Genomic DNA, 20,876 nt, shown 5'->3' with positions numbered 1-20,876 from the left:
AACAAAACAAAATACTCTTGAGCTGTTCCTGTTTGTGCTAATGACAGCAATGAGAGTGAGTCTAGCAGCCATAGACAGTACATTCTGCATGGCTAAGTATATGGATGTCTGTCAGAAGAGATGATAAATCTCTTGCAAGAACTCTCTAGTATTCCTGCTGGCTCACATCTGAGTCAAAAACATGAATGTGGGGACTACTGATCTGCCCAAACATTCTGCCATAGCTCCCCAAAAATTATGGATTTATTTGGCATCTTCAGGGAAAAGTTTAATTCTTTTTCTTCCCCATCTTATAGTGTGAAAAAGAGCATCCTCTGAAAACTGTTCCGTGCAAACTGCTATTGTTTTGTTCAGTCTTAATTCTAGCCTTTTAAAAAAAAAAGTCACACATTTAAATTAATTAACATATGTATTTAAGCAGTGGTTCATTGGATAATGCCACGTGTATACTTTGTAATATAATGTCATGTTATTGCAACAAATTTGTTAAAAAGAACACTACGAACAGCCAATCTTTTGACCAGTGTTTTGTTTTTTTCTTCACATATTGTAAATGATATTAAAAACCTTGTATATGAAAGAACAATTGTACACATATTTGCTTTATTATTGAATTGTTCAGTGCTTAAGAATCGTATTTTAAGAAATACGAGCTTTGTAGTATTTTTTAAAAGGTTAACACACAGGTAGGTTTACGCCTGCTAATGTTTATTGAAATAAGAATTAGAAACTTGTGTTTTAAGCCACCATGCCTGACAAAGGCTAGATTAACGCTTTAATACTACTTTGATGGTTTATTATTTTTAGAATTACCCCAGGAATGCAATTAAAGTACCTCAACTATAAATTAACATATTTACTATAAAACGATATTACTTTGTTTAGTATTAGTAAATACCGGTAAGTGGCTTAAAGCATTTGTTTCTGTTCACGCTTGTGAACGTGAAAAACCCACTCTTCAAACGCTTACAGTGAAATCCAAGACAGAGAAGTTAAGTGGATATGGGATTTACATACAGTCTTATATATAGCAAAGCTTTTGTGTTGTTTGTAGTATACTTCTCTTCAGAAAAGATTTTAACACCAATCGCTGCCAGTGAATACTTTGGTCCGAGGGGTCTTCTTTCTCCATCTATTTCTCCATCTAAAAGCACAAAGCGGCACCCTTGAGAAAACTTGCCAAGTCTAACGCGGACCAGATGCCGTCGCCTCCGCACGGGGAACTGTTGTCCCTGTGTTAAATTTCCTAATAATCACCCAGAAATACAGGCTAAAGCCTACAAGATAGAGTCTGCTGTGGAAACCGTGGCCCTTTTTCATAACTAGCTGGTGGTTCAGGGCTTCTTCTCCAGAAAGCCTTTCTGAGTCCTTCTCCCAAAGCAGGCTCAGTCAGCATCGTGTTGTTTACGCACTTAATTTAAAAGAACAAGGTCGGGGTAAGCGAGGCTAGAATCAGGCACGGGCTGCAGAGGAAAAGGCAGTCTGCACGCGCTCAGAGGCTGCAGCTCCCTACACTTATTATAGGCGCATGGAGGAAGTAGGTTCAGGGACGGAGTCCATGCCTAAAGCAAAAAACACACACACACACAAACCCTGTCTGCTTTTCGCTCAGGGATTTCTTTTTAGCAAAAAGGAGAAGGGGTGGTGGGAGGAGAGGAAACAGAACCTCCGTCGCCGCGCATTTCGAGCCTATTTGCTTCTCTTTTTTTGCTTTGCTTTTTCCCTTGCTAGAGCAGAGGAAGGGGGAAATGTGCGCAAGCGGCATCCCCGGAACGAAAAGGATGGAGGCTTCGTTTCCCGGCCGGCTGCTGTTTTGGTGAGCTCGGCGGCGGCAGGATGGTTGCTACTACGGCGCAGTGGCGGTGATCGCTCCGCGCGCCATGGAGGAAGAGGACGCGGTGAGGTTGGGGCGCAAAGAGGAAGGGTCCCTTCAGCTGCCCCTGAGAAGGACAGAGGGTTGGGATGTGGGGCAGGCAGGAAGCCCTGGGCTTGAGTATCACGAGGGATGCAGACAGGACACAGACTGTTCGGGGCGCGCGTAGTAATAAGCCCTTTGGGTAAAGTGGGAGTGGTTTAGGGTTCCCACTTCTTTTCCAGCAGGCTGCACAGTTCAACAGGTTAAGCTGCCATCTCCTCCTGCACCAGACTGGGGAAAGCTTCCTCTGTTGAACGACGCCTTCCGTGCAGCTGTTAAAAAAAACCAAAAGAGGGTCTGGAGGATGTGGGTTGGGGGCAGTGCCGGATTTACGTTTAATCTAATCAAGCTATAGTTTAGGGCCCCACTCTCTTGGGGGGCCCCCAAAAAAATTAAAGAAAAAAACACTTGGATGTACATTTCCAAAATATAAGATAAAAAAACAAATAAAATAAAACCTACATACAGCAACAGTGTTTTGTGTTGTGTAGGCTCCTATGATGTAAGTAATGGGCCCCGCCTGCTTGCCTGCTCCCGAAAAATATCACTGGTTTGCTCATTTCTATATATAGGGTGCCCATAAATTACTATATAGCATATATTCAACACAAAAAACAGTGACAATTTGTTGTTGATAAAGGACAGCTGGACATATAAAGGGCCCCATTACCTTCAGTAGCTTAGGGCCTCATCAAACCTAAATCCAGCCCTGGTTGGGGGAGATACACAGCCATTTCTTTGAAGGATGCAATACTGTATTTATTCAGGCTTTAAGGTTCCCAGCGTAGTGCTGTTGTTGTATACACTCTTCTGCCAACCTAGCAGTTCGAGAGCACATCAGTGCGAGTAGATAAATAGGTACCGCTGCGGCGGGAAGGTAAACTGCATTACCATGCGCTCTGGTTTCCGTCGTGCCAGAAGCGGTTTAGTCACGCTGGCCACATGACCTGGAAAGCTGTCTGTGGACAAACGCTGGCTCCCGTGGCCTGAAAAGCAAGATGAGCGCCGCAACCTCATAGTCACCTTTGACTGGACTTAACCATCCCAGGGTCCTTTTTACCTTTTTTATATTGAGTAAAGGGGTAGGTCGTGCAACAGAAGTGTTTAGCTCATGAAGTCTTATTTGTTGAAGTTAAATCAGGTGTCTCAACAGCACAAACCAAGTCACACTTACATGGAAGTAGGGCCCACTGCATTCACTTGAGTTTTAAATGTGCATAGGATTGCAACCTGGGTTACTGTGTACCGTCTTCTGCACATTTGCTTAGACTAATGAACACAGTGGAGCAAGTAAACATACATAGGATTGGGCTGTAAATAATATTTAAGAAGATGCAATCTGTTATTCTTCTTCGATGGATAAGATACTTTACTGTGGTATATTGAAATAAATGTTATGACCATGAAAGGACTGTGTACCTCTTGGAAAGAACAGACTGCTGCTATTTACATTCCATTTTTTCCTTTTTTTGAAATAGAGAGACTACAATGAACCTTGTGTACAGTGTTCTGAAATCAACTGGGGACTTACTGAAGAAGGAAAATTTTACTGCAGATCATGCCACAATGTTATAGAAGTAAGTAAGCAATTCTCAGTCTCACTTCTTTTTTTCCACTTCCAAATTCCCTTCAGTTTTTAAGTGTAAACCTTCATTAAAAATTAAATATATTCACCTGCTGTGGGACCTGTATTAAATATTGTGGCCTTGGTTCAGTTTTTATTATCTGCAACTAATCACATAGTGGCTCTGGAAGTGGAGGCACACTGTCATCCAAAAATTTATCCATGTAGTCCAGGAATCCAGAAGAGCATTGTGATAGTGTTGTGGATTCTTGTAAGTCTACATCCATGGTAGCTTTGCAAATAGAAGCCTGCTCACCCAAAATGATCTCTGTTGTTCCATTGCAATACATGTTTAAAAGGACTAGAAGGCTTCTGGATTTTTTTGTGTTTTTTTTTGTTAACCTTATATGTTTTCAAAACTGTCTTGCAGAGGACTAGAGAAGTTATAACTGGTGATGCTACTACAAATGCCAGGGCACAGTCCATCTCTAGAGGCTTAAAAAAGAAGAAAAAACTTGGTATGTTGGCCAAAAAAAGAAAATGTGCTGTAAAAAACATGAAACATTTATATTCCCCAATCTCTGGCCTAATATCTTCATAAATGTATAAGCATAAAAAATGCTGTCTGGCAGTATTCGAAACTCCCATTGTTCTAGGCGCATTGTGTGACAGGGAATTTCATTAGCGGGAGCAATTTCTGAGCTCTGGGCACAGTACTCTACCTGAGATTTCAGATTAAAACTGCAGAGTGGACCTTTTTTTCTGCTTCCCCACTTCCAGCTACTCTCTGAAGACTGAAGAAGAGACCCTCTTAAGAAAATTAGAGCATGGGCAGGGGAAGGACTAGACCATGTGAAAAATGAACATAATATTTTAGCGGCAGTTCGTTCATTTTCAGCTTTGTATTCTTGTTATAAAAAAGTGCATAGACATTCTATTGTTGTATCCATAACCTAGTTTAAGGTGCCATTTAGCTCCTAGCTTTTCTATCTATTTTTCTATCTATTTAAGAAGTGTTTCTTAACACTTCTGTCTGGCAAAATATGCAAATCAGCTATGACTTCTCCATAACTTTTGTATGTAAATAGGTTCCCCCAACATTGCTTCCAGATAGGTTACAGCACAAATATCACTTTTAAGTCGACTGTTAGCGCTTTCTAGTGTACGATATTTGATCAATAAAATGCTGACACACAGCTGGCACAAAATATTACAGCTAGTCTGTAGATGGGGACAGACTGTTAATAGTACATCAAAAGTTCAATGATCAAATCTTACTCCCTAGTAAGTGTGTTTAGGATCATAGCCTAAAATGCCTTATTGGTATAATTTTGGCTATTAACAAGCTATTAGTCATAACACTCATTTTTCTTTTAGAAAGCAGCTGGGAATGGTATATTTGTGAAGGCTTTCAATTCATTCTCTCGAAGCAAGCCGACGCACTGCAGGCTTTAGGAGTTTCTTCACAGTTCAAGGTACATTTGGCCTACTTGGTTCAGTGTTCCCATCTCAAGAAATGCTAAATTATGGCTTAGTGTTAAGATAAACCACAGTGAGCCTCTGGCACAGCCACGAGGAGGAATACAGAACTTTATTGTGATGTCCAAACCATGACAATCTGGTTAATCTATGGTATGTTGAAACCAAACAACTTCAAATTATGAGTTACGAAGCATCCTTGTTTCAACAAACTATAGTTTAGATTAGTCATAGCTGAGGGTTCAGGCAGCACCAGCAGCATGCTAAACTGTGGTTAAAGCTGAAGCAGAAATAGAAGCTATCGATCTCCTTATAGCTGTTCCAGAAGGGGACAGGGTAGGTGTGCAGGCCCAAGATTCATTGTGGCTCACCATTGTAAACTGTGACTTAGAGTTAGTGTGATTGCAGCCATTCCAGGGAATGCCTGGCAGTGAATTATGAAATTCAATGGGCAGTTATGCAGCTTAGAACCATTGTGCATTATAATCTATGTGCTGCTTAATGAAAATGCACTTGTTTCCCAGGAGGAGGAGGCATGGAAGTAGGGGTGGGAGCTGAGAAAAGGAAGGAGGAGGGAGAAAAAAGTGATGAAGGTGCAAATGGGGTTTGCAAAAGGAGCCACGGGAAGGAGGGTTAGGATGAAAGCAGGTGTACAAAGGGGGCAGCAAAATAGGAAGGAGTAGCGCCATCATAATACAGTGGTACCTCAGGTTAAGTACTTAATTCGTTCCGGAGCTCCGTACTTAACCTGAAACTGTTCTTAACCTGAAGCATCACTTTAGCTAATGGGGCCTCCCACTGCCGCCGCGCCGCCCGAGCACGATTTCTGTTCTCATCCTGAAGCAAAGTTCTTAACCTGAAGCACAATTTCTGGGTTAGCGGAGTCTGTAACCTGAAGCATATGTAACCTGAAGCGTATGTAACCAGAGGTACCACTGTAGTGTGGAGGGTGAAAAGGCTGCTTAGGAGCTGCAATGTGTGGGGGGAGGAGGAAGGTGCAGGAGGTTGCCATAGGGGTGGTCTGTGTGCAAGGGGAGGATTGCAAAAAAAGCAGGGAAGGAGTAGGCATGGACATAGGCATGAAAATGGCTCCAAAATAGGGCTGCAGAATAGAAGGCTTCAGAAATGAGATTGGGGAGCTGAAAAGGGAGCTTATTAGTTGCATGGGGTGGGAAGGTGCAGCTCTAGGGGGTTAATGTGGGGGCTTGGTTAGCAGCAAAGTGAGCAGGGACACAGGCCCACATATTTTGCATGCACATAAACATATACAAACGTGGATGAATAACTTTTTTTGTTCTTATCAGGATGACGTTTTGTGGAAGTTCTGGAGAATCTACCTTCAGAAGAGCCAGCAGGCTTATTGTGACAAGCCCCGCCGTGAAGTTGTGCGCGATATCTCGACGGTAAGTGCAAAGTTAGGAAGGGGTGATTAGCTATATTTTCCATGCCCACGTGGTCCAAGAGCATTTATGGAAACTTACACAACCTATCTTGTAACTAAAAACCTACATTATGGCAGTGCTCAAAACCCTTTAAGAGGACCTTGTTGAGCTGGGAGCCACAATTCCTTAACACAGTGGTTTTCAACCAGTGTGCCGTGACACCCTGGGGTGCCTTGAATGATGGGCAGCGGTGTGGTGGGCAACACTGGCCTTTGTCCCTCCTTCCTTTCCTCCCTCCTCTGATGCTCTCTTGTGTCTCTGCATCCCAAAGGCTTGCACATGAGTGTCACAGGCAAATGGTGCCTCAGGGAGGCACCTCTCTTTGGGGCGGGGCGGGGGGCAGCTCAGAGACCAGGGAGTGTGGAGGACTCCCAAGGAGAGGGGAGAGGAGAGGAGAGGAGGAGGCTGAAGGAACACTCCACAAGGGAGGGTGTTTGGAAAAGGGTGAGAGGTTGCCAGCTCTGCAGGCAAAGGGTGATGTAACTGGATTCCTGAGCCCCATGGGGGGTGCTGCAGAAAGAATGTAGTTGGTCAAGGGAGCCGTGGACTCAAAAAGGTTGCAAACCTCTGCCTTAACACACTGCTTTTCTAGATACGTCTTGCTCTTCACTGACACATGGATGAAGACAGATAAAACATACCTTAATCCTCTGGTGAAAAGAATAACTATAAGTTTATCTTATCCTAACAGTGGGATATATTTAGCATTGAAAAATCTTTACTTCAGATTGCCATTGGTTGTAAATATTTTGCTATTGAATGTGAATGTAAAGCTAGTAAGAAGTTCAGTTTTTTAAAAAAACTCTCATTGAGAGGGCCATTAAAGCCAGCAGGTGGAACCAAATATGCTATGTTTTCAGAAGACATGCTGAAAATACGAGCAAAGATACAAAATAAATTAGTGGCTTTGTTTGGATGGTGTTTTCACGCCCATTACAGGGAGTGTGAGTGGGCTATGGGATTGTGTGCATGCTGTCTTCCACATGGAAAGTAAGATATGATCCGGCACTGTGCTTGTTTGATCTGAAACCAGATTGTTCTCAACCCTCCCTTTTTTGTAAAGCTTTTTTATTATTTCATTTTATAATTATATAAAACAGAGATAACAATTCTCAAACCCATCTTTTTACCTAGAATTGGCTCAGGTTGACAGCTCTTTTAAGGGTAAATTTATTATCAGATCCATCTCAGCGACAGTGGAAGAAGGCATATGTGATCCTGAGGCCTGTTGCCACCTCCTGTAACTGGGGGGGAAATATTATCTGAATCAGGCCAGTGACTTAAGCATATACTTATAGGCATATTGCTTATCCTTGTGAATACCGCATGGGCTTAATGTTTCAAGAAAACTGTGGAGATGGCTTACATTGATTGGTTTTGGATCTATTGGTATGAGCAAGACTTGCTAGGAATGACTTGTGTAACAGATCATTTGCTAGTACAGCCAGCATGCAACTTGTGCACATTTAACTTGCGCTATTGTAGCTGTATGTGGCGGGCAGCTGCGATTGCACAAATTAAATGCACAGAAGGCGGAGAGCTTAAAAGCTTCATCTGCACTGGGTTTCCCTGGCGTGGAAAGAGCTTTTAAGTTTTCAGCGTTGCTTACCAGGCTCCGGGTGGCTATTGTGGGGCTATCTGAGATATTGCAAGAGCCCCCCAGAGCCCACGAGAAACCTTCCCAGAGCCTGGTAAGTAAGATGGAAAGCCTGGAGTTCTCCACCTTGCGTGAGGAGGTGAGAAGACCCGTTTGGCGTGCCAGCTTCCAGAGAGGTAGGGATATTCACACAAGGTCTGTTCCAGGATTGTTGTGACTATACACGATTTTAGCTTTACACACAATCCCCGCAAGTCACGAGTTTTAAAAAGGTATTTCTGCCTCCACCCAGTGTAGTTTGTCTGTATGCAATATACATAATTTTTAAAATATTTACACTGTTACATGTATTTAAAGATTGCTGTTTTACTTTGAAAGCTAACTTACAACCACATAATATTTATCTGTTTTATTGAAACCTGGTGATCATTACTGACTACAGCAGAATATTTTTCTGATAAAACTGTTTTAAGGAAGAGGGAATTCCTTTTGAAAATGTAACAGTGCCATGGTTTAGAGCTGTGCCGTTGGGAGTCTTACACCACTGTTTTATTTTGAAAACAGACGTGCGACTCAGATACTGATGTCGACAGGGAGTTAGAAATTACTAGAATTCTTGGCTTGGCTTCCTCTGCAAGTGATACAGATGTGGTATCCGAATCTAGCATGGGAGATTTTTCTTCTACTAGCAATTTATCAGGTAAGACTAAACGCACCTTGAACAGTTAGCTTAGAAATGAAAACATTTTATCCTCTGGCTACTCTGGTGTGCTTAAAAGCTGTATCTTAATGACTAACATACAGTGGACTAGCAACTTGCGTGCATTTAATTTCCATGACCACAGCTTTATGCTCTGGGCTGCCAGCCAGCTGCGATGGCACAAATTAGATGCATCCAAGGTGGAGAGCTTAAAAGCTCTTTCCACGCCAGGCTTTTGCAGTGAAGGAAGACCTTTTAATCTCTCAAACTTGCTTACTGGGCTCCGGGAAGATCTCATGTAGGCTCTGGAGGCCTTCATGAGGTCTTATGGGGTTCTCCAAGATCTTGCAGGAAGCCTTCCAGAGAGCGCCTGATCCACGTGCCGTCTTCAGGGTTATTCTGGCTATACACAGTTTTGGATTTACACACTATCCCTGGAACCTACCGTATTTTTCGCCCTATAGGGCACACCGGCCCATAGGACGCACTTATTTTTTTCGGGGGGGGGGGGATAAAGAAAAAAAAAATTAAAGAGAAAAAATGCCCCAAAGAGCAAAGAAGCCATGACAGCGAGTGGGATGGATCCCGCTAGCTGTCCTGGCTTCATTTTTAGCCTAGGGGCTGGGGGTCTGGGAGCGAAGGCGAGGTTGCGCTCAACCTCGCCATTGCTCCCGGAGCTTGCTTGCGGGGCTGGGGGCGGGGGAAGCCCGAGCTTTCCCCGACCCCAGCCCCCAGAACAGGCTGCTATCCACAAGCCTTGCAAGCCTTGCGGAGTTCCCGCCAGGCTCCCAAGGCTTGCGGAGTGCACACCGACGCCTCTCGCTCTCCAGGCTTCAGCGAAAGCCTGCATTTGCCTCATAGGACGCACACACATTTCCCCTTCATTTTTGGAGGGGAAAAAGTGCGTCCTATAGGGCGAAAAATACGGTAATTCCCACACAGTTTGCTAGTCTTCTGTATGTAGCACACTTAGAATGTTTGTATTTTAATCATAGTAATTAAGAAATTCCAGCCTCAGCCTCGGTGAAAAGTCTGAAAGTGTTGTAGTGCTATGTGTCCTCAACAGCACGTCCAGATTTGTAAAGTTAAATTTTCAAGAGTAAGGGGAATCTTGTTTAAGTGGATTACGGTAAGTGGTTGCAAGGCGTATGGAAAAGCAGTACAAAGGCTGAATATTTTGTACAGTTCAGATGAGGGGGTTGGTTCTGTAAGAACTGGGGGAAATTTTAGAGTGGCATTTTTTGGTTATGGTGACATCTGGGAGCATAATGTACACTTTTTTGTGTGTGGAACGAGTGAAAATATGTGTCCTTTAAAGAAGACTGGTTTGCTGTGCTTTTATCGTTATTTAGCTTGGTCATTTATAGCTAATCTGTAGGATTCACAAATGGAAATTGATGAGGTGACAAACCCGGAAAGTGTTCTATCTTGCAAATCCTAGCAACGTCCCAGCATTGTGTGATCTTGCTTGCTTGTAGAGTGTGCTTTTAAGACATTATTTTAAGAGTATCTATGTTGTAAAATAATTTTTTGTAGGTGAGTAGTAATGGGACAGGAATCAAAAAGGATTCCTCAAACTCAGGAATGGCATATTTTCACCCTATTGCTTAGCGGCTGACAAATGGGAGCTTAAAATCTGTTTCTGTAACAATTAGGCATTATGTGATGCTTGGGGTTTTTAGATGTTTATATCTACTGACTGTCAGGCCATTGTTCTCCAAGCTGGCTGCTTGAAACCCTCCATTTGGTGCAGTATATAGACTTTGTTTGGGAAGCCTATTAAATTCGTAGGCTGTTATGACATGTCTTAAATTGTATGTTGAGTTAGGTTTAATGCTGACTGCCTAATATGCCCTGCATAATCCAGAACAAATAAAATGCAAAGCTGCTGTGTTAACAGGATGGCTACGAATAGAACACAAGGATTATTGTAAATCAGACTGAATATGGAATAAGCAGCAGAGTTTCTATCATCAGTGCTCTTGAGACACAGTCTATACATGAAAAAGGCGAAACTGATGACTGAAAGGATTACCTGAGGTTCATGCTTTTTGTACTGTGACTCACATATACACAATAGACATTCAAAGCAGCTCTTGTGTTTCCTTCTAAGCTTTTAGAAGCCATGCAGTAGAGGGTGTTTTCTTAGTAACTATTTTCATTCGCTTTGTTCAGAGGCAGTAAAGGCAAAATGATACTCAGTGCGGTGGAGCTGCTGTTATTAGTAATTTTAACAAATCACTGTCCATACTGTCTTATAGGAAATGTGAATAGTACATAATCGTTCGTGCTAGATTTGAGGGGAAACGAGCGCACACAAAAACACTGTTGGGATTGTCACATGCCTTCATGTGATTTTTCTCTAAAACCTTAATTGCAAGTTATTTATGTGAACAGGCTGCCACTAATGTGATTCTATTATTGTTATGAATGTTGTTATTATTTATATTTGGGGTTGAGTAAGCTCTGCAAAAATAGAAAGCTAGCATGGCTTTCTTATTAAGAGTGTTGGATTAAAATTGTGTATTCCCTAGTTAGCCTTAAAGCTCACTGGATCGCCTTTGGCCTTTTAACATTTCTTAGCCCAACCTACCTTGTAGGGTTGTTTTGAAAATAAAAGGGGGGACGATATTATCCCATGTACCTCCTTGTGCTCATATAATAATTTTCAAAAGGGCTTAGAAATAATACTATGAATGCTTTCTTCACCTCTGTTTTTCCCCACTTTGGTATTTTATTTTGGAGTTACATCTTCCAATTACTTTGCAAATAAGCATATACTTCACGTTCATTTGTCTTAAAGTGGCGACTAGAGACTATTTGATTTCAATGTTTTGTTATAAAACGCCTTCATGAATTTTTGAACTTTGTAGTCTTTTACTTTTTTGTTATTATGCAACCTAACTCGTTACATGTTTCTTTGCTGTTTAGATATTCCTTTTTGTTTTCATAAGAAGTTTATATGGCATTATGAGAATGATTCATCGTCCTGAGCTGTATAAAGATACGTGGGTGTTTAGAGCTGGGATAGCTCAGTTGGCAGAGCACAAGATTCTTAATTTCAGGGTTGTGGGTTCGAGCCCTACGCTGGGTGAAAGATTCCTGCTTTGCATGGGGTTGGACTTGATGACCCTAATGGCCCCTTCCAACGCTACAGTTCCATGATTCTGTGTGTGACCTGCATGTAGAATACTGGACCGCACCTGCCCTATTAGCAGTATAAAATCTGAGTCTCTGGGAATGATAGCTGCTGATTTACAATCTTTTTATGCTTTGTCTCCAAAAGGCAGAAGCAATTAAAGTTTTTTTTCTATTCCCTTTTTTCGTCGTTAAATTGTCATTCAGCAAGCCTGCCATTTACATGCATTTAACTTGTGTGAATTCAGCTTTATGTGTGTAGCAATTTTTTAAAATAAAAATGGGTGAAAAGGGGACAGCCATTGAACCCAATGGGTTTTGACTATACACAGTTTTGGCTTTAGGCACGATCCCTGGAACGTAACCCCTGCATAAGTTGCAGGCTTGCTGTATTTTATTGGCTGAATTTTCCTCTATCACTTCTGCACACATTGGTGTGAAGTGATCTTTTTTTGAGGTTTTCCTCTCTGTAAGAAAGCTTGTGTCAATTCTTTCTAGTTGGTCCACTTTTCTGCTTTATTTTTAGCCAAGAACAAGGTTTACTTGTATAGAACAGTTGTACTTTAAGTGAAGCTGCCTTTGCACGTAATAATTTGTTTTAAAGCTTTAAAGATTACGTCATTTCCCTTGCTATCCTCCTGGCTATGCTGAGAAGGGAAATCTTTTGTAGAGGTGTAATCTGCTGATGTGCTCGCACACACCTTTTGAGCCAAGCTCTAATTTGTGGTTTCGGCAGCTGTCTTTATTCTTTCATTCTCCATTTCCCATCTCTTTAGTTAGGAAAATGCATTTATTGATGTGAGATGAGACTTGCTATTAAGATTTGAAAACAACCCGTCCCCCCCAATCCAGACACACTATTAAGTTTTCACTTGCATAGGATTTAAAGAGAATTAAAACCCTTCGCCTGCATTGCATAGTTTGGCTCAGTTGCTTGAGCATTGTATATGTCTGTTCTCTGCTTGTGGCAGAATGTTAGCAAGCTAACTGAGCAGCCACTTAGTCTTGGAACGAAGTACAGTGGACACTCGGGTTGCGAACATGATCCGTGTGGGATGCACATTCACAACACGCAGTGTTCGCAACCTTCGTCTGTGCACACACGGGTTTGCGATTTGGTACTTTTGCGCATGCACGACCACCGAAACCCAGAAGTAACGTGTTCCGGTACTTCTGGGTTTCGGCAGTCCATAACCTGAAAAAACGCAACCTGAAGTGTCTGTAAGCAAAGGTATGACTGTATGTTATGATAGGTTTTCAGTTCCTTTTTATCAATGCGTTGTACCCAGCCATCCATGTCAAGCTCAGTGTAGACCCATTGAAGTTAATGAATAGGTTAGTAACAACTAAAGTCCGTTGAGTTCAGTGGGTTTATTTTGGGTATGACTTGGTCAGGTACAATCTCCTTTGTGTATTGAGCCAGTATACTCTGTAGTTTGGGTTAGCTTCCTTTTACCGTGAATTATTTCCACAGGAAAATCTTTCTGGTCTGGATCAGTGGATGCTGGCTCATATTTAGAGAAAATGAAGAAAGGAGAGATTAGAATGTCAATGCCGATGACCCTGGCTTTCTGCTACTTGGCATTGCTCTGGTTGAGGGAATCAATTACATTATCACATCTCTTAAGGTAAGAACAATATCTAATAAAGTATTTTGTTTTAAAAGCCTACTTTCCATTCTGCCTTTAACTATAGCTTTTTGTATTTAGGTAGAATAAAATAGGATTAAATAAATAGTTTTATCACTTTTCTAGGTCAGTTGTGAATAAGAAGATTTGCTTTTTTACAGTGCTACTTTCCTAGAAAAAGAGGAACCGGAACTCACGTCCCTTGTCCTAAGTAGACCATCTTTCCAGCTTCTACTTCTCCTGGCTCAGCCTCAGCTTCCCAGTTAATTCCTGGCCTATTATCATCACAGGACACCATACACTGTCCTTCACACTAAGCTCAGAGACTTCTTTCTCTAGCTTTTGATACATTCCTCAGAGTGGATGTTTCTACCCAGAACCAACTCTCTCTCCTCTCACTCCCTATCTCCCAACCTAAAACCCATCTCTCCAAAAACCTCTCCTTTTCAACTCCCTCTCCTGGAACCCCGGCCAATCAGAAGCTGCCGTTCGCTAACTGTTTGCTGGCAGGGAAAAAGAAAAAGAAAACACTCGGTGACCCAAACCTGCCCAGCAAAACAATCTTTTCCCTCACAGAGGCCATCTGCACTTGGCTGGTAACATGGCTTTCAAAGTTGTGGCTGGCTACGTTCTGTGGTTTTCAGGTCCTAACTAGCAGTGGCAAATAATTTTTTTCAAAGTGGGAGATCAAAAATTAACTCCCCCAATTTTGCAATTTCTTAGGCATTACAAGCCTAGTTGTGGACTTTGGCTTGGCTTGACGTTCACAACATGCACCCTTCTCATCTGCCCCCTCCCAGCCCTTCCTCGTGTTTTTACAAGCTAGTCAATTTATGAAGATCTAAAAACTACTTTTTTTAGCTTGGAAAGTGTAGGCTTTTCAAAATTCCTCTTTACTAATTGACTAGAAGAATAGAAGTCTGCAGTTGTCAGAGTTAACCAAAGGACTGTTTCTTCCAAGCATCCCCTTCTTTTTGCACGGATTGTTATTTCTGCATAGATGTGCCCACTTCCAATAATTGCACACCACTGTTTAACAGTGCAATATGGATGGGTTTCTACTTTTGCTCTCATTAATTAAATATATTTTAAATGTAATATTTATTCGTGATTTCACTCAGCTGTTACGTTTTAGCTTTGTATCTGTGTCTTGTCATGCGTTTTGAACTAAAATCAGTATGTACATCTTGATTTTACTTCTACTCCTTTCATTTAGGCTGGTAATGGATGGCCACATCCCTTACTTGAATGCTTATAAAGATTTCCCAGAGGAGATGAAGGTATATGGGACGGACTGCAAGATCTTCCATGTAAAGGTGACCTTCATTCATCCACCTTCTGTGAAAATGTTTACCCATTACATACACGTATGGTGGCTCTGATGAATTAAAAGTAGATTTTTCTTACTGATCTTACAATTTCTGGAAATGCTATTTAGCCTCACTGCTTCCTCCCAGGCATTGTCTAATGTCTGTTATTACTTTCTGCTATTCCCCCCAGTGCTCTCACCGTTTATTTAATCTGTGGTAGTCAGCTTCTTCTTCTTCTTCTTCTTCTTCTTCTTCTTCTTCTTCTTCTTCTTCTTCTCTCTTTTTTGCATTGCATCCATATAAAATGGGGAGCATTTTAAGTTGGAGAGATGGTTTTTCAAAACATTCCTCCTTTGAATGAATACTGCCAGCACCGATCAGCTGATTCAGAGGAGCTTTCTCCATTAGTGAGAAGGGTTTTACATTGAAACTTTTGTTTAAAACCATGTCCTCCCCCTCCAGTAGGGAATAAATTTCTTTTCTAGCAAGAGGTTTCCCCACTGCTGTTTTACATCCTGCACCGTAAAGGTAAAGGGGCCCCTGACCATTAGGTCCAGTTGTGGCTGACTCTGGGGTTGCGGTGCTCATCTCACTTTATTGGCCAAGGGAGCAGGTGTACAGCTTCCAGGTCATGTGGCCAGCATGACTAAGCTGCTTCTGGCGAACCAGAGCAGCACACGGAAACGCCATTTACCTTCCCACCGGAGCGGTACCTATTTATCTACTTGCACTTTGATGTGCTTTCAAACTGCTAGGTTGGCAGGAGCAGGGACCAAGGAACGGGAGCTCAACCCGTCACGGGGATTCGAACCGCCGACCTTCTGATCAGCAAGTCCTAGGCTCTGTGGTTTAACCCACAGCGCCACCCGTGTCCCATCCTGCACCATAGCTCTCCTTAAATACACCTACTGTTCTGCTATAGCTACTATGCTACTACTCCTACTTAGTTTTCTTAGTTGTGTTTTGGGGCACTGCCGTTCCCATAGTACTTCAGATTTGTCAGCACCACATTGCATTGTTGTGAATAGTTGTGAACACCAAGAATGCGTGTTTAAGATGTGCAGAGGTGCCTTTTTCACTCGGGAGATATACAGAGCAGGTGCAAACCTGCAAGAGTAAGTCGCCATCGCAGAAAAGACTTGAAGTTGAACCCAAAAAGTTCGCCTGCTAGTTTTGTCAGCTAGCAAAATGGGGGTGCCATGTTGTCCTTAACCTCAGGCAGCAAACTGTCTCTAGCCAATCCCAGCTTCTCTTTCCACCAAGGCTCCTGATTCTGTGGCTTTACTGGGGCAAAAACATATTTTATGATGGCAGGCAGCGTTGCTCAGCCTGTGGGCAGGAATTGGGACACCCCACACATTCCACCTGGGGGGGAAATCCTTTGTTTATTGGGAGATATTCCTTTCTGTTCTCCCAACATAACTTGGCCGAGTAAAAATGATTGCTGTACTTATTTTTGTAATTTACATTTGGATTCTAAATTCTGATGGGCGCTTATCTGTAAATTCTGTGGCTCTCTGTATGTTCATTGTTTCAAGCTATCTGCAGATAGGTTCAAGCTAGATAAATGCTTGGTTCAGCTTTGTGACAATTGCTTGTAGTTCGTGAGATTCGTATACAGTTCTTTTAATATACTGGAGGCAGCCCTTATCCCCTGTGGTGCCCATGAAAGGTCTTAGTAAATATGCCCGCAAAAATTCACAATGTACAAGAGGCTGCTTGCTCTTCCTGGTCAGCTCACATCTGCAGTGACTTGGTCGCTCCTACATTGAGCACACCTCCTTAAACATGTCCACATTTCACTGGATACCAGGACTGGATATCCATCCATTCCAAGTGGAGGAGAGGCACAGCCAGCTTTTTCTCTGTGCACAAATGTGGTGGTTGTCAGTGTAAGGGCCTTTTCACTGTTGATGGGGGAGACTACATCATTTTCTCCTGTTCCTTTTTTTTCTCTTCTGGAAGTGCTGACTATTTCATATTACGCCTTCCCACCCCCCACAGCAGCTGTTTCACGACTGGCACATATAGCACATCCTCCAAATGCTATATATGCCCACTAGCCCCAAAGGGTTGACCACCCCTACCTTAGTATATAGATTGCTGGGCATATCTATATACTAATCCATTCTAAATGTTTGCATACAAGTAATAAATCTTACCATTTTCATAGGATGATAGCTCTTTCCTTGTTTGGTCCACTGCCATAGAATTTCCATGAATATTTTTCTTCTGTATTAGAATCTTGTAAATACTGTGAGCATAAAGATATTATTATTATTATTATTATTATTATTATTATTATTATTATTATTATTTAATCATTTTTCAGATGTTTCCTATACTTCATGTGGCATATCCATCTTAAAGTTCCTGGTGAAACTGTGTCTTGAAAAAGATTCCCTTCATCTGTGTTTACGCCTTGAGGTGCTGGAACTGTAGGCTAGAAACTGCGCAGCGAAAGATTAAAAGCATTTGATACTGCTTCCTTAAATGTTCTCCAGGTGTTGTTTGGGAAATGGAGAAGTTGGGACAGCATGGTAATTAGTAGTCATCTCCTCGGTGTGCCTCACCCTTTCATTTCTGATTACAAATTCTTCCTTGGTGGCATTCAGCACCGGCCACCTCACTGAATAGAAGCTTCCAGTGATGCTATTGGAAGGAGATGGAAGATCTGAAGACAGCCATTTAATACCAGAGTGAAAAGACTTAGGGTAGAGTCATTCACAAAGCACACGTTGCCCTAGAACAAAACTGTGTTTTGCTCTAGTGCTGTGGGTTAGTTAACTGTGTTAGTTCCAAAATTCACTGGGTTCATAAATGTGTGTGTGGCTGTACACTCTCCTTTCCGACTACTACAAGCAGTTGCCTGAGGCTTCAGGAGGAAGAAAAGACTTCGCTATTGCCCATGGACCTCATTTCTCTGCTGCTCTTGGTTCTAGAGAGAAGTTCAGGAGATCCTTCCTCTTTGCCTCTCTCTCCTGAACTTATAGGCAGTCCTCAAAACTATATTCCTTTCCTGTAGTACCCTGCTTCCAGTCCACAGTGACGTAACTAGGTCCTTGTTCACAAGGAAGTAAGGCTTTGCTTCCAAGCAGGTTCTTGTTTCACTCTTGGCCATGGAGAGCATTTTGGACCACAGCGCCAGTATCCAGGTTGTCTACTGGAAATACACTTGTCACCTGTCCTTTCCATGGATTCCTGCCTGCATTGGACTCAATGACACAACCTGATTTCATGCCAGTTATTCCTTGTAATTGGGCAGAGATGCTTTAGTGAGCCAAGTGAGTAAAGGTGGTGGTTATGGACAGGCAAACAGGATGTTCTGTGTCAGGTAGGGGTGTGTGTGTTCAAATCATGGTTTATTTTTCTCAAATATGCTGCATCTAGCTTTCATTTTGCCAGAAGGATAATGAAGCTTTGAAGGATGGATATATATATTTTGTTCTGTCCCAATTTACCTGTCGTGCCTATTTGAGACTTACAAGATGAAGCATTTGAGTTCTCGATAAACCCCTCCTTCTTTCGTGCCCAAAATAGCAGCTTCCTTGTCTTTCTGGTTAGGATTTGGGGACCTGAACCTCTTCTATTCAATCTCTCTCTTTCTTTTTTTAATCGGTTTGGAGTTAGTGAAATTAACAGGTGCCACACATAAGTAGCATTTTATTTTCTCTCTTGAAACAGCTTCAGAAATGACAATAAGCAAGGGTGAGGCTCTTTAAAAAGAGCTGAGGAGGAAGTTCATTTCTGACATTTATTGTAATCAGGTGTATCACGGGAATCTGCTGTTGTGTAACAGAAACTCTGGCTTGTCCTTACCTGCTGAAGTATTGCTTAACAGAGAAGGAAGATAGGCTTACTGAAATGTTGGTCAAATTCAAACTAATTTTGCTTTCTGCCATTATCTTTTAATATTTGTGAGTGAGAGAGAAGCTGAATTAGTGTGTCAACGGGTGTGGCTTTATATGATTCCCCATATATACAGGGTGAGTCCTTTAGAAGAGGCCCCATGGATACAGAGTGCACATGTTCCACGGGGCCTCCTTTAAAAGACTCACCCTGTATATGCCAGTTTAATTAATTGTGTTATTCAAGCAGATCTGCCTCACAGGACTATCCAGCAAACGCTCTTTTCTGCCGAGAAGTGTAATCCGTGATGAATAACCCTATGGGATGCGGGTGGCGCTGTGGGTTAAACCACAGAGCCCAGGACTTGCCGATCAGAAGGTCGGCGGTTCGAATCCCTGTGACGGGGTGAGCTCCCGTTCCTTGGTCCCTGCTCCTGCCAACCTAGCAGTTCGAATGCACGTCAAAGTGCAAGTAGATAAATAGGTACCGCTCCGGCGGGAAGGTAAACGGCGTTTCCGTGCGCCGCTCTGGTTCACCAGAAGCGGCTTAGTCATGCTGGCCACATGACCTGGAAGCTGTACGCCTGCTCCCTCGGCCAATAAAGCGAGATGAGCGCCGCAACCCCAGAGTCGGCCATGACTGGACCTAATGGTCAGGGGTCCCTTTACCTTTACCTTATCTTCTAGCAGCAGAACAGAATTCATATATGGTTGTGTGAATGATTTAAACTCGTTTTCTATGTAGATCTCCTTGCTCACGGCCTGAGATGTGTGAGTTGATCTGTGGAGACTGTGGTTGGGGTGTGAATGTGTAAGTGTGCACACCATGAGAGAGAAAGATAAGCCATTCTTACAGTGTGTGAATTGGACTGGTGATTCCATATTCATGCAACATGCTGATCAGGTTGCATCAGCTACTTCAAGATACATTGAAGGTGGATAGGGCAAGTGGAGGGCATAGTCTCAGCGAGAAACACGTTGCACAAGTACCCCAATCTAATTTCAAATTTTCTAACTTCTCCCCCAGTCAAATCTGGGCTTACCACCTATACGGCTGGTGTTCCTTTTCCCACGAGAGCTTGATTTCATTGGTATTGCCAGACATGGCTGTTTCTGGCTCGGAGGGAATCTGCTGCCAGTATCTTATCTGGCTCGGAGGGAATCTGCTGCCAGTATCTTATCTCCATAGCTGGGTGTTGCATCTCCTTCACAAATTGTTTATTCCTTAGAGCAAGCCAGGATATTAGGCAGCTCTCTAAGTTAAGCTGTAGGTGGTTCACCCACATATTAGTTTTTTCCTGCCATTTGTTGGCCCTTTAGTAATCCCAAGGCACACCCTCCGTTTGTTACATCACCAGGAGCATGTGCTTCACAGATGTTAGAAGATATGTGTCCACCCTTTACATCGCTGCTCTCTCTGTTTTCTAAACATTCCTTACCTCCTCTTTATTCCCCCCACTGTTTTTGAGAAACTTGAAAATTCAGTTAGTGGGAAAACTGTTAAAAATTAAATTTGTGTTTGCAGTAATGCTAAAAATGAAAGACACTCCAGTGCCAATAAGCATATTATATTATTGTATTCATATTGGTATGCTACTGTTAGCCACTTTACATTTTCTTTTGGGAGGAAAATGTACAGAAAAGGAAAAGAAAATGAGTCCTAAAATCTGTCTGAGCCTGCGCTTATCGTGGTGAATATATTTTTATTCTTATGCTATCATCTTTTTTCTCCATGAACATTTCATTGTGCATATGCATACATTATTATTATTATTATTATTATTATTATTATTATTATTATTATTATTAATTGTATAAATGCATATACTTCCTTTTAGGGATAAAACGCTTTCTTATAAGGTAGTGTAGGGTAATATTCAAGCTGTCTTTAAAGACAGCCTCATAGACTGCATTACAGCAATCAAACCTTGAAAGTGCATGGGTAATTCTTTTTTTTTTTTTTTAATCAGTCTAACCACACACCCCTCCAGTTTTTAAAACCAGCAAATAATCACTGTATACTAAATTCAGTTGGAAATACATGATCATTTCGCATACCCAACTCGAGTTTAAGGTTGTATGGTACAGCTATTGTTGCTCTGGGAGTGCATTCTCAATTCTCTTGACCTACTGCGGTTGTTGGTCAATCAGGTGTCTGAAGCACCACAAAAATTTGCCAGACCTGTTTGACTAGAGTCAATAGCAGGACATGGAAAAATGTATACATACCATTGGACATATTACAGTTCTTTTCA

At 42.1% G+C, this 20,876-nt stretch overlaps 1 protein-coding gene across 2 annotated transcripts in view; it reads left to right on the top strand.

The window, feature by feature from the left end:
- Nucleotides 1–1,727: 1,727 nt before the first annotated feature.
- Nucleotides 1,728–20,876, top strand: part of TAF1B (TATA-box binding protein associated factor, RNA polymerase I subunit B) — a 35,452-nt gene continuing 16,303 nt past the window's right edge. Inside the window, exons 1-8 of one of the 2 annotated variants that reach the window (XM_028722516.2) lie at nt 1,728–1,898; nt 3,394–3,492; nt 3,910–3,997; nt 4,857–4,954; nt 6,263–6,361; nt 8,562–8,697; nt 13,310–13,463; nt 14,680–14,779. In XM_028722516.2, the coding sequence (XP_028578349.2) occupies nt 1,881–1,898; nt 3,394–3,492; nt 3,910–3,997; nt 4,857–4,954; nt 6,263–6,361; nt 8,562–8,697; nt 13,310–13,463; nt 14,680–14,779 (792 nt within the window). In that variant the 5' untranslated portion in view covers nt 1,728–1,880. The remainder of the gene's footprint in view (nt 1,899–3,393; nt 3,493–3,909; nt 3,998–4,856; nt 4,955–6,262; nt 6,362–8,561; nt 8,698–13,309; nt 13,464–14,679; nt 14,780–20,876) is intronic. The other variant, XM_077926352.1, reaches the window with a different exon arrangement.

This window comes from Podarcis muralis, chromosome 3 (genome assembly GCF_964188315.1).
Source record: "Podarcis muralis chromosome 3, rPodMur119.hap1.1, whole genome shotgun sequence".
Taxonomy (NCBI): Eukaryota; Metazoa; Chordata; class Lepidosauria; order Squamata; family Lacertidae; genus Podarcis; species Podarcis muralis.
Note: the sequence above shows the minus strand (reverse complement) of the source record. Positions and strands in the feature narration are given on the sequence as shown.